The sequence below is a fragment of the Hesperophylax consimilis genome, chromosome 12 (genome assembly GCF_061612785.1).
Source record: "Hesperophylax consimilis isolate HC1 chromosome 12, BYU_Hcon_1.0, whole genome shotgun sequence".
Classification (NCBI taxonomy): Eukaryota; Metazoa; Arthropoda; class Insecta; order Trichoptera; family Limnephilidae; genus Hesperophylax; species Hesperophylax consimilis.
The window spans coordinates 364,507-378,841 of NC_142847.1; the positions used below are offsets into that span (position 1 = coordinate 364,507).

Here is a 14,335-nt window from a genome sequence, read left to right on the forward strand (position 1 = left end):
AATAAATGTAATTTTAAAAAATCAATAAAGAAATATTATAAAGTAAAAGTAAAAAATAAATAAGAACTTAGAATTATAAATTTCCTATTTCATTAAAATCTTTAAAGTCACCTCTAATCAAGGGAACGACTTATTGGTAATAAATAATTGATAAACGGTGGATTTGACTGATAAACATGAGTTATCTTCAGCTTATCATACATTTGAGTACGTATCTCATGATAAATCAATATGTTTGTTTTATGCCATGATTCAGCCACTCTCCACAAGGAAGGTGGCTCTGTTAGTGATAATGTTTATTTTGTCTCTAGACTGGAGGTGAAATAGAAACATGGCAAAGGTGATTACAAAATAAGTTTAAATCTATTGTGATGAGTTTTGTGCGGGATAATCAATTCATTGTGATAGGTTTTGTGCGGGATATTTGATTACTGATAAGTTTCATGTAAAGAATTCAATTAGACGTGACAAGTCTCACCAGACAGTTTTAATCACTTTTTTTTATTGTATTTTATGCAGAACGTTTCATAAATTAAAAGCAAGAGATTTGGTCATTTGTGATGAGTTTTACACTTGTGATAAGATTCGTGCAGGAAATTCATAAATTTCCCCGGGGACATTCAATCGGTTGTGCTAAGTATTAAATGGGATATTTAATTATTGGTGATGTGCGAGATTTAATAAATTGTGATAAGTTTTATGGAGGGAAAAGATAAAAGCGTGGGGAAAGATAAACAAAAAAATTTAAAAATGAGACTGTCAATTAACAAAAAAAATTTATTAAAAAGAATTTCCTCAACACAAATTAACTGATGTAATATTTTGTGGATTTCAGTTGATAGAGGTGTTATTGCTGGGTTTGCTGGTAATACCAATAATCGCTGGCCAGGGAGATGAAACCAAAGTGAAGTGGACCAACTGGTGCAGCGAATGTAAATGTGCAAACAATGCGGACTCCATGACCATAGACTGCACTAAAACCTTCCCACCAGCTATACAAACGTGGCCAAAGGAGTTTGTGGAAGATGAACACGCAACAGGTATGGATTGATTTGTTTAACCCCTAACTAGCTGACCAGTACCCGGCTGTGCTGGGGGTTATCTTAGGAAATAAGCCTTTTTAAGATATACAATTCTGTAGTACATTATTTTGATGTATCTCTTAAAGTTTAGCCAGCGTTAGCAATGTAGTGCAAAATATTTTTAAAAAAGAATATGCAAATATTATATATATAAACCTTCCGAAAGACATTCTCTAAATGACAGTGAAAACCCTATCAATATCTGTTGTGTAGTTTAGAAGAACTAAGCGCACAAACAGACAGATGCAGATAGCGACTTTATTTTATATAATTTAGAGATTAAATATATGTTTTTAGTTTTGTGTTAAATGGTAATTACAGTTTACATGATAAAAACCATGGGTAAACGGCTTTAAAAACGGCCCCTAACATAACCCGCCTCTCAACACTTCCCAACCAGGTGGCTATATAGTTCATCTGTCTTTTCACTGTACAGACAGCGGAGCTCTTGTAAGGTCACATTAAAAACAAATAAAACATTTTAAAGTGGGAATATTTGATGACATCATTTTATTTTTTGGAGACCTGAGATTTGTTCCTGAAATGTTTCAGTCTCCTGTAAATATTCAAGCCATCTAAGTATTCTTTCCTTAACAGCTCATATGGTCTTGTGTCTCCTTTACTTTACTGTTGTGGTGAGAAATATGATCTAAACTCTAAACGGTGTTAGAAAGAAATAACCTAACGCTTTATATTCAAATAAAGAAGTTATCCACAGAAGAATTAAAATGTACACCTCCGACAGAGATCTGAAAAAAAATTATTAAACTTTGCGAATTTTGTATTAATTACTAGTTGTACCCCGCCACACATTGCTGTGGCTCAGTCTGTCTGTGCAGATAGAGAAACAATAGTGCTTGTTGCTTTTACCTCCAACTGATGGCGCTATTTTAAAAAAAAGCATGTTTTTACCTGTCACAGGTGACAGCAAATTTATTTGTTGTGTCAAAGTTTAAAAAGTAAACACTTTCGGAGATTTAATGGTACGTATACATTTGCGAACCGAGCCACGAATGACGGGAAAGGAACGAAGCTACCGCAAGCGGCGTTTCGCGCCATTTGCGGTTGCTTTGTTCCTTTCCCATAAATTGAGGTTCAGTTCGGCAGTTTGGCTCGCGTATGTATATGTAGCATAAGATTTTAAATAAACGAACATTTACATTTTTATTTATATAGATTTTCATTTATTACAGAACAACAAAAAAGAGGGTGACAATAATGTTTTGTCTAATAAAATGTGTTTTTCTTCCTTATCAGTAATTTTAATTCATACATTTTGCATTAAAAAATTTATCATTAACAAAATTTGAAAAGAGTATTTCATCGCCTTTCAAAAACAGTGTTTTAGTTTTGGAATACATTCAGAAATATTCTATGTGTTTGGATTTAATTGCGAAGCAACCTAACCCTATACCTTCTGACAGAATATGCCAGACCTGAAGGGGAAACACCTAGCAACCTGCAATCTCCTCTCAAATGGGATCTTATTCTTAATTTACATACACATCGCATTCTGAATAATTAACAAATATAAGAACACTCTCTGCCAGACTGAGAGCTGTTACTGTTCACGGAACCATGAGTTATTGAACGCTAAAACATAAAATGTTTTTTTTTTTCCTAGATAAATCTCTCATGGTTACTATACATTTTACCACCATGAAAAAGTTATTACCATTCCCAGAAATGAAATCCAAAAGGGTGACAATGTCCCTGCAGAATTGCCAGATAGAAGAAATTAGTTCGGCAGCTTTCAAGAACATCAAAAACATTTATTTCCTAAGCCTCGCGTACAACAAGCTCACAGGTAACAATTTACAGTCAAAAATCATCAAAAATCAACAAATGATATATTACCAAAAATGATACACCAAAAAAAATGTATCAAAAAGGATACATCAACAATGATACATCAAAAATGATAGGTACATTTATGCACAGCGCCCTAGGGGTGATTTTTAACAAAAACGGAGCTATACAAGTAATCCAATTATTATTTTTATTTTTATGACGTTATTTCAAAAATGATATAGGTATCGAAAAAGACAAGTAATGGTGATTGATTTTTTAGGTAATAAGTCGTTTTGAAATTTTTACTCCTTGAGTCAACTTTTTGGATGGACTTGGCCTGCGATGTAAAAGTAATAAAGACCTAGTTTGAAACATGCTGTATGCAAGCAATGCATCCGTGCAAATATTGTGTTTTCACCCACTTTGGCTGCGATCCTATACTTAAACTTAATAATCATGTAGAATCACATTTACGAAATAGAAGTAAATAAGATTGACAAGAGTTTGTGTTGTAGAATAATAACCTTTGCCCGTTTCTGTTGACCAGGTGACGCAATGCGTGCTGAGATATTCAAAGGACCGTACGACAATAACTTGTATGAACCAATTGATCTGGAGGTGCTTCATTTGGAATCCAATCTGATACACTCTCTGGACCGAAAATTATTTGAACACACTCCAAAACTGCGAAGATTATATTTGTTTAATAATCCCCTGGGAGTGTTGGATGGTGTCACCGTATTGGCTTTGGCTAGCCTTAAAAACCTTCAGGTAAGTTCTAACCTGTGAACATCACACCTCGAGTCCAAAATGTATGTTTCTAAATTTCACATTTAACAAATTGAAACCAAAATTTCCTCTGAAATCGTAACATTTGTAAGAAGGTCAAATATGATTTAAGATTTTCACGGCCAAGAGTATTTTTGTTATTTGTTTTTGGGGTGTTATGCCGTGTTGCGCTAACTCCTTCTTTAGCCAACGTTTCGGACAGCATTGCAGTGTCCATCATCAGGGCAGATGTGTGGCTGAAGAAGGAGTTAGCGCAACACGGCATAACACCCCAAAAACAAATAACAAAAATTTGTAAGAAGGTACTTAAATATCGACCTATTGAATTATAAACCCTATATTTTATGTCACATTTATTTGTTTCAAATAAGGAACTATACAAATTATCCTAAGAAACATCATGTCTCAAAGAAAATTCTTTTCAAACATTCTTCAGGCAGGTAATTGAAAAAAAATTCGAATAAGTAAAAATAATAATAATGACGATTTCACATTTGAAAAATAATCTTTACTAAAACATGGTCAAAGTCATCCAGTAAGAGTAATCCTCATCTCCTTCCCTTCCTCACCACTTTCAGCCTCACAAAATACCCGTATTGGGGATCCCGCAGATGGGACTCTTCAGAGGAATACACATAAATATATTTAGATTCTAATATGTATTGATATGGTTATATGGAATAATCCTTTAATCGAAGAGAACAACTAAAACAGTCAACGAAAAAAAAAGAAACTCAATGTAAAAACATTCCAATAAAAATTAGAACAAATATTTATACAGGTACCTTTTAAATGCATGAATTTAAGAACTAACTAGTACCTACCTAATTTCAGCTACAAAGTTTTTTTTTTAATTAATAAATTGTTGTGTTTTTTTTTTCCTCAGTTATTGGACCTATCCTACACCGGAATAAGTTATTTGCCCGATGACCTAATGAGGAATACGAAATCACTCCAGGATTTGAGGTTATCTGGGAACAAGTTCAAAACAGTCCCAGAAAGTCTGGGGTCGGTGGGCAGCTCTCTGCGGTGGCTGACCCTAAACAAAAATAACATTGAACAAATTGATGACAACAGTTTTCTGGGTAAGTTTTATACCCATATTGTGGAAGTCGTGAGGCAGTGTGGGAGATCTGAGTCAGATCTGACCACCGTATCCTCCTATTACTCTGAACATAATACATGTTGTAGGATTTAAGAGAATACTTTTAGGGGAAAAGCGTTGAAGTTATTTATGGATCGGAAATACCATATCAGTTATTAAGTACTAGCTAATGTGGGTTCGCCACGACTTCTAGGAAAAACCTTTCTAAACAGAATACCACGAATTTTTAGAGGAACATTACTCACACATACATCCTTGCCTAAAGGTATGATTTTTCTTTGGGTACCAAATAACTCATAATGTATTAACAACTAATAACAATGATTTTTTAATTACAAAAAATGCAGCAAATCTCCAAAAAGAAAATTCATGTTTTTTACAAATTTATCACATTAATTAGAGCATGCTGGGAACATAACTTTGTAAAATACAGAATAGAACCGAAGATATAAGTCATTAAAATGTTGATATTTGCGACAAGTCAAAAAGTTTGCGACATCACGGTACATGCGCGGCAGTACTGCCATTCCAATTGTGAATTGTACTGACGTCACAAGCACCATTGCATAAATAACTAGTTTGCGGGATTGTTATGCTTTTCGGCTGTAAAATTTTACTTGTCACAAACCAGTACTGCACAACCTGCAGCCCAATTCTTGCAGCTAGTCAATTCCATACGGCCCACTTGATCATAGAGAAAAATCAAAATGTTTGGGGTAATTCTTGAAAACCCTGGCAGAGAATTTTTTTAAGCGAGTCTTGGTTAATTTACACTGCATGTCCTAAATGGAACCAAATTTTTCCCGTCCAAGTGCGAAATGCCAACGGAAGTGGCGACATCTTGTGGCGAATCTTGGACGGGCCCAGGCCACAAACAAATAAGCACAAACTCGACAACCAAAATTTACACATCTTCGGATCTACCGGATCTGCCCTGATGATGGACACTGCAACGCTGTCCGAAACGTCGGCTAAAGAAGGAGTTAGCGCAACACGGCATAACACCCCAAAAACAAACAACAAAAATGCTTTTGGCCGTGAGAATCTAAAAACTTACCAGTATATTGTTTCGTACAATATGTATAAAAAAGTATAATAGGATGGGGTGGTGCACCTGATACATTTATTAAGCCCCTACAAATAATTCAAAAAACACATAATTAAAGTCATATATAACAAAAATAAAACATTCTCGACCGACCTATTATACAAAGAATCTAAATTATTTAACATTCGTAAATTATTTATATTACAAACTATGAAATATTTATTTAAAAACAAAAATAATTTCAAAATAAATGAAAACAGAATGAGCAAAAGAACAAATAATATATTTTACACCCCCCAAACAAATAATAAATTAATGCAGACACATAGCAGTTTCATTGGTCCTCATACATTTAACCTTCTACCACTACAAACTCAAATGATAAATAAAACAATAGAATATGTTAAGGAGGTAAAATTATGGATGAATGACGCAGATATTGAAACGATTTTTATATAAATTTATTGATCCTTTCTACAACTCACTTGCTGAAACTTTATAAACTATTGTACATAATGTTTTCTCTTTACTTTTATAATAACTATAAACAAACAAAAAAAACTTTTTCTACTTATATATATTATACTTAGGTACTTGAAATATAGTAATGGTTTTATATTACCCACACTCAGGCAGTGCCTTAGTGGGTTTTCATTTCTTGTGTATACAATTTGGTAATATATATTATGTTATTATTTACTGTCTATTAATATGTATAATATATGTAAAGAAATGAAAATAAATAAAGTAAAAAAAAAAAAAAAAAAAATCCTCTCTGCTGAAAAAGTTGTGCATCACTGTCATAAATTTACCCCGTGCAGGGATTTAAGTACACGTAACTAGGTACCTTCATAAGCATATTTATTGGTTTTTAAAACAAAATTGACGACGAGTTGTAATACAAAAGAAGACATAAAAAGGGAACAAATTTGCAAAGTCAAAATTTTGCATGACTTTTGCAGATTTAATGACAATTTTACATAGTGCCTGATGGATAGGAATTTTTTACATAGCTGACAATCTTACCCAGGTAGTGCCATAAAAATATGAATCCCCACCAACTACCGCTGAGCGCTGGGCAGCTCACCGTCGTGCTATGCAGCCCCTTTGTTACTACTTACTTCGTGATTAATTCCTAGTTATTCCTTTTTTTTCTTACCCAACAACCCATTCATGTATTCAGAAATAATGTTGACAAAATAATTTGCACGGTACATCAGTGAATCGACCTCAACAATTATATGAAGATAAGCCTAACCTAAATTATCGTTTTGTAATTGCTCACTATTGCCGTGATCGTTATAACCAAGTCTGCCTGTTTTATATTATTTGAACTACATGTCTTAAACATATACATATGTCCTCAATGCTAGGAGTTCACCTGTGTTATGGCGGACAAGTATACATGGTATAACACAGTTCAAAGACACAAAACCTACTATGTTTGTAACCACAATTATAGTTTAATATAAATGGTAAAAATAATTGTTTAGGACTTTGGCGGTTGGAACATCTGGAGATGGGTAACATGGATGAATTAAAAAGGGTAAAGGCCGGTACGTTTGCACAATTACGCAGCCTCACAATGCTACACATGGTCCACAACAAGAACTTGAGGGAGATAGATCATGACGCCTTCAGGGAATTGAAGAATAATTGGCCTATTCAGGAAGTAAGTACCTACTAACTCGGGTTACGAATAACCTGACAATATTTGAATTTCTTCTATAACATCATTGGTTGTGCAGCGATGGAGGACTAAGCTAGCATAGGAATTTAACCCACGACACAGAAGTGGTAACCCAACACACTTGTCCACTCAGCCACTAACCGATCATAATTAACATTGTGCTAACTAGTTATTTCCCGCAGGAGTAGGCAGAGAGGATGGGATACCACTCTCTGTCTTGACATAAACTCCTCGCTTCATTTACATTCAATATAATTTTTCATTATTTAGACTCTTGACATGACCCGATTCAGGTATTCAGAATTCATTGTGCCTTGTCTTTCTGGGGCGTCACAGATTTCCCCTTCCATCGGCTTCATCAGAAACATTCTTCTGATACTCATAATAATAATAATGATTGGATTATTTGAACAGCGCCGTTTTTGTGAAAAAATCACCTCAAGGGCGCTTAATAACTTAATTTATACATTTAATCTATTCCTATCACTTACGTTTAACTTTTCACTAGTGGCTTATAACTATGTTTGATATCTAGTGACTCTTAAACTAGTGGTTTATAATTAATTTTTACAACTATGTACATACTACTTTTGACTAGCGACTTAAAACTATACATATTTTTATGACCGAGTGGGTATTTACACAATACCGCTATAATACGACTTACAACTACGGCTTCAACTAGACTGATTGACTTTACAGCTATAGTTAGGGTGTTAGTAAATAAGTGGCTATGATGTTTTCAGCTGTATCTCCAGGACAATAGTCTGGAGACACTACCGGCAGACCTGGCCCCCTGGGACCAGCTGCACAGCGTCAACCTGGAGAACAACAACTGGATATGCGACTGCCGGATGGCCATCAACATCAAGACCAAGGGAATCTGGAGGAAGATCCCGCTTACCTCCAATGCCAGGTAAAAACTTAAATATATACCAACACACCAATGTATGATTTGAAATCAAAAGTAGGTAGCGCAACAGGTAGCGCAACTAGGTAACGCAACACGGCATAATACCCCACTATAGTATACACCAATGTTTATTTCTACTAGTCACACTTTTAGACACTCACATGAATCCCTCTTACCATTACAGGTTCAAGAAAGTGGGGGTGTTGGATAACTTCATGTAGTGATTTTATAAATTTTTAATTTCCAGATGTACAACACCGACTGAAATGGGCGGCGTAAAGCTCGTAGATCTGAATCCCGACACATTGTGTTCCGCTAATGAGAGGAACAATATAACCTTCGGCCCGCCCAGATATCCACTCCGTAGTATAACAAGGCGCTCGGGGAGTATTCTGGTAGCGCTGGGCTTTGTATGCACCGTTGTCGTCCTCGGGCTGACTCTCGGATGCTGCTTGAGCTACCTTCGGAATAAGCTCAAGAGAGTTACCTTTGTGGAGGAAGTTAGGTATTCTCATCTTATAACGTGACCCAATAACCTTGGAAATATATTCTATTCAAATTGTTTTCCATCTTTAACCCACATTTCGCCGCTACCAGTTCCCGTCATCAGATTTTTATGTAATTTTGATATGTGATACTAAAGTAGAATGTTATTAAAAAAATTGAGTGTTGCGTTCAATCAAAAAAATTATTTCATTTTTTAATTGTATTTATTACTTCAGCCATTTCTGTATTAAAAATGACTAAAAGTTATTAACATATTTTGCCGTAACTATGTCAACGATAATAATTATTCAAATACAGCCTCGGGGGTCGTTTGTCCAACTTCGACCCTTTTAGTGAGTACTAGAAGAAATAACGGCGATTCCTTATTAAATTCTTGGAATATGACCCGGCAAGCTGAGCGAGGTGTTTTCAAAGGAAGTAAGCCCAGCAACCCTGACGTATAGCGACGGAATGGAATAGGATGTATTTGGATCTTTTGATACTTGTCAGTTGATTGAATGTGACTGAGTATTGGATCATGATTAAGTATGATAAATTAACACCTTCTGATAAATTACTGTTCAATGAACATTTCCACTAGTTATTATCTTGAACTATGCAGTGAAGAGGAACGGCTGCGCTGATTTTTTCACAAAAAAATTAATTTTGGATTAGAATCCATCATATAGCAATCTAGTACTAATATGAGTTTTGTGTTTCAATTTATTAAATATAGGTTATTAAAGAAGTCGATTTTTCACAATATTAGAGGCAACTTTGGCAATTATTGTGAGCTATATAAAATAAAAATCATTAAAAAAAGCATTTTGAAAGCCTTCAATTTAACTTACAAATGAAAGACTTATGTTGGAACACAAATTTGATAAATAGAAATTTAAAATTTTGACCTAAAAAAATTCCTTTTTTTGAGATGTGTTAATTTTTTATTTTATATTTCATTATATTAACATAGTAAGTTGGTTGGTTAGGATTATTATTAACTCACAAAAAATTGACTCCAAATTCACAAAATATTGAATTCTTTAATGGCCTACATTTCATAATTTAAAACACAAATAAATAACATATCCATACTATATATTAACTAACAAAACCCTCGGCAACTAACAAAAAAACATTGACAAAAGCTCTTAAAAGATATTTCCTTAGCAGTTTCATTAATGACTAACACAATCTTTCTCTGGTACTCCATAATAACATCTGCGTTTATTTATTTTAATGTATTTTATTTATTTGCCTTGTCCTTTCTAATGTTGTCTTTCCCGAAATGAGTTTTATAAACTCATTGGGAATAATACATTATTACTTTGTTATCATTTTGTAATGTATTATCTTGTAATAAAATTAAATAAAATTAAAATATTGTAATACCTATTGATTAAAAAAAGTAATTTTTCAGTTTGGTAAAATATTTTGTCCTAAAATCCAAATTTAAGTATTGTATAAAAAAGGTGTTTGCACACAGCTGTTCCTCTTAAGCTACAGGCACCGCTGGTAGCTCCAGTATAAACCCTCTTTCTGTTACATGCTTTGTTTAGAGTTCAATGGTTTGACGATCATGTAGACTGGTAGTTGGTTGGCTCCAGTTGGCTCCAGTTGGCTCCAGTTGGCCCGGGGTCAAATGAAATAAACAACACCCGAATCAAAGGGGTTTGAATGAGTTCACCTAAATCCGGCCCTCTACAAATTGTTGTGCGCTCGTACTGATGGGCAATCGAGACAGACGGGCCGTAAATTTTTTTTTATTTTCGCATCAATCTGTTGACATTATTATGAAAGAGTGGAATAATGATTCAATACTATTATTTTTGATGCTTTATGAAGCTGTACCCAAAGCATAAACGGCATAAAAAGAAAGTATCCTTACACGATTCTTTGCGAACGAATTGCAGCCTTCATGAACAGGCCAGTAGAATAATTAAGAAAAAAAATAATCCAAATGCACTGATAAGACACACTGCTTCCTCAGCTATTACTTCGATGTCCTGAGTTAGACGATCGTGCTTATCACAATACCTCAGAATTCCACTTTGATCTCCACCATACGAAGAAGAAAAAACTTATCACAATTGCATTTGGCTACTGATGCGTTACAAACCTCGGGAGAGCCAGATATGGAGTTGGTGTAGGCCAAGAACTGCTCCAGCACCTTGGTGGACTTCTGCGACACATCTTTGAAGGTGAAGAAGGCCTCCAGCTTCTCCGCGCAGCTGGCGCACACCACGTGGGGCAGCAGATCCGTCGGTGAAACCTGCAAGTCAATACCATTATTAAAACACTTCAGACAAAGGATAAAGAGATTCATCTGGACCATTGCATGTGTTCCTAGCATTAATAATCTATATTATTTATGCAATGACATTAAAAACTATAGACATGTTGTAGAGATCTCAAAAATGGCACGCTAATTGTATTACTTTCGATTGAGCAGTTTTAGTACTGTAACTCTAACCTAAATTGCATAAAAAGTGCCAAAATGCCCATGTGTGTAAAGAGAAAGTGTAGCTATCGAAGATTTTCAGCGAATGTAGCAACACAAAGTATAAGGACATCCTACTGGCAGTTGGTGATCTCATACAACGTTCCGTATTCGTCTTATTGTAAGCAAGTAAGCGTTTCTTATTATCTCAGTCAGACCCGTGATGAAGAGTGTAGTATTTGCCGCAACTTTTAAGTATGTAAACGCTGCCCAGCTTTTTATCTGTGTTGTTCATACTCACATATTCTTTGAATGACTATCTTTGTCTTACTTGAACAACGTTTGAATTAAGAATTTACCTGAAACATAAGTGTTTCTTAGCGCGTCGTCCCACGGGTCGGTAAGTAATCGACATATACCCAAGTCACAGAGTGAACTGCTCTGCAGACCGTTACCTTATGTTAATTTTCTGCGCAGGGTGTTGCAGCATTCGGTTTATGTGGATTGCTTACCGACCTGTGGGATGACGGGCTTAGTTGCACATTTTGAGTCTGATTGACGCTGTTGAAACTAAAACGCCCGTGACGGCTCAAGGAGCCTTGTGGCGTTACAAGAAGCTTACGTTTTGTTTCAACAGCGTCAATCAGACTCATAATATATTCATTAAGGCTGTGATTTTATGCGATAACTTTACTTGTTCAACCATGTAACATGTAATTACTGAAATATAACTGTTTGTTTCCCCAATAAACTAAAATAAAAATAATATAGTACTTCACTTCTTCAATAGTTGTAAAATTACTTTGTGGCGTCATTCTGACTATATATAAATTTAACACTTTGTTTACACCACTTTTGATCAATAATAATCTACATGTTTCACAGCCAATGGCTTCTTCGTCAGGATAATGAAAATTAAATTAATTAATTAAATTAAACAAATTAAACTTAATTTGTCAGGTTAATGAAAATGTTAAAAATGAACAAATTTAATTTAATTTGTTAATTTTCATTATCCTGAAACATATAGATTATTAGTGATTAAAAATGGCATAAATATAGTATGTTATTTATGTATAATAATATAGTTAATTACAATTACTTTTTTATTTATTTTTAGTGTTAGAAAGAGATAACACCACACTTTGTATTTGCCCTTTGTCTACGATATATAAATCAGCCAAATATTGTTATGTATCTAAAATCTTTCCATTTACTAAATAACCAAATAATTGTAATATATTCTAACAATTCATGGACAGTCAAATTTTACATGTTTGCAAAAGATTCGTCAAAGTTTGTAAATTTTGTAATAAATTATTTTTTATATGAAAAGAAGAAAAGGTAAGTGACAATAACCTTTATAATACGTTTGCATAATTAAATATTTTTTTTTAGTTTCATATAAGGTGGCATTTCTACAGTTCACAAGAAAATATGGTAAGCGATAAAAACAATCATAAGAAAGTTCCTCTACTTTTGAGATCATATATTTTATCTTTTTAATTACATATGTCCATTTGTAAAATTAAAATCTGAAAGAGCCTCTTTAATTGCATGTGTACATTTGTAATCTTAAAATCTGAAAGCGTCTCTTTAATTGCACATGTCCATTTGTAATATTAAAATCTGAAAGAGCCTCTTTAATTGCAATGTCCATTTGTAATCTTAAAATCTGAAAGAGCCTCTTTAATTGCTTATGTCCATTTGTAATCTTAAAATCTGAAAGCGTCTCTTTAATTGCATATTTCCATTTGTAATATTAAAATCTGAAAGAGCCTCTTTAATTGCATATGTCCATTTGTAATCTTAAAATCTGAAAGCGTCTCTTTAATTGCATATGTCCATTTGTAATATTAAAATCTGAAAAAGCCTCTTTAATTGCAATGTCCATTTGTAATCTTAAAATCTGAAAGAGTCTCTTTAACTGCAATGTCCATTTGTAATATTAAAATCTTTGTATGTTGACCTATATGAATATAATTTTTCATCGGAATTCTCTATTGTCCGGAATCACTGGGACTATGGGTACGTACGTACGTATGAAGGGAGTGGAGAAAGAAAGGAAATGGACAAAATGAAGACTGGAAGTTACACAACTCTTCAGATCTGCTCACTTCTGGTCACTAACACGAATATTCTGATTTGATTCTGTGGTTTTTTACCGGGGCGATACTGAGATTATCTACCAGGCTGACAGAACCAAAGCAACATCTTCAGAAAACTGTAACCATAAATAGGCATTAATGAAGTTAAAACCTTTATTGGAGAGTTAGCATGCAGTAAAAAGCTTTTAAAAATTGTTTTACACCTAATGTGTACTGTGTACGGACAGCCTTGTCAATGAATGAGAAATCACAATTTTTTTATGTTTGCATAAACCAAAGTATAAAATGACTTCATTTAATAATATTATATTTAGGGATATTTAATATTATTTTACTGGGATTTTTCAATATTCACCTCCGATTAACTAACTAACCAACTAACCTTTACGCAGTTTCCCTGCCGCACAACACACACACTCCTTGCTTTATTCACATTTACATAGCGTCATTCATATATAAAAATTCTGCGTATGTTTTGACCGATATGACTGAAAATTTCAAATTTTGTACGTGTTTGTGCCAGGAGTGTCCTTCAATGATTAAAAATAATTGTTTCATGAAATGTAAACATTATATTACTATAGTAGGTATATTATATTACTATAAGTAGGTAGGTAGAAAAAAAAAAGATTTACACATGGTATTTATAGACTTGGAAAAAGCATTTGACAGGGTACCCCGAAGCCTGATATGGGCGGCATTGAGATCTCATAACGTACCAGAAGGATATGTGCTCTCCATACAAGATATGTATACAGACGTAGAAACACAAGTAAGATGCACATCAGGGATGTCACCAACATTTCCAATTAAAGTGGGGGTACACCAAGGATCTGTCCTCAGCCCATTGCTATTCATAATGGTCATGAATTACCTAACGAGT

The 14,335-nt window shown here is 34.1% G+C and overlaps 2 protein-coding genes across 3 annotated transcripts in view; one reads left to right on the forward strand and one right to left on the reverse strand.

The window, feature by feature from the left end:
* The window catches only part of GATAd (GATA zinc finger-domain containing protein GATAd), a 34,221-nt gene that overhangs the window by 15,198 nt on the left and 4,688 nt on the right, over positions 1-14,335 (reverse strand). For both annotated transcript variants that reach the window (XM_089637981.1, XM_089637980.1), the window contains exon 2: positions 11,024-11,176. In XM_089637981.1, coding sequence (XP_089494107.1) covers positions 11,024-11,176 — 153 coding nt within the window. The remainder of the gene's footprint in view (positions 1-11,023; positions 11,177-14,335) is intronic.
* Positions 324-9,199, forward strand: LOC149418952 (podocan-like). Its single transcript, XM_089637982.1, has 8 exons — positions 324-340; positions 836-1,040; positions 2,707-2,889; positions 3,421-3,644; positions 4,549-4,747; positions 7,309-7,487; positions 8,252-8,421; positions 8,666-9,199. Exons 1-8 carry the CDS (start codon positions 332-334, stop codon positions 8,943-8,945), a joined length of 1,449 nt encoding a protein of 482 aa, XP_089494108.1. The 5' UTR covers positions 324-331; the 3' UTR covers positions 8,946-9,199.

Excerpts from the sequence above, each read along its gene's own strand:
- LOC149418952 (XM_089637982.1), top strand. Across the intron at positions 7,488-8,251 it reads ATAATTGGCCTATTCAGGAA|CTGTATCTCCAGGACAATAG; the intron begins GTAAGTACCTAC and ends TGATGTTTTCAG. Across the intron at positions 8,422-8,665 it reads CCGCTTACCTCCAATGCCAG|ATGTACAACACCGACTGAAA; the intron begins GTAAAAACTTAA and ends TTTAATTTCCAG.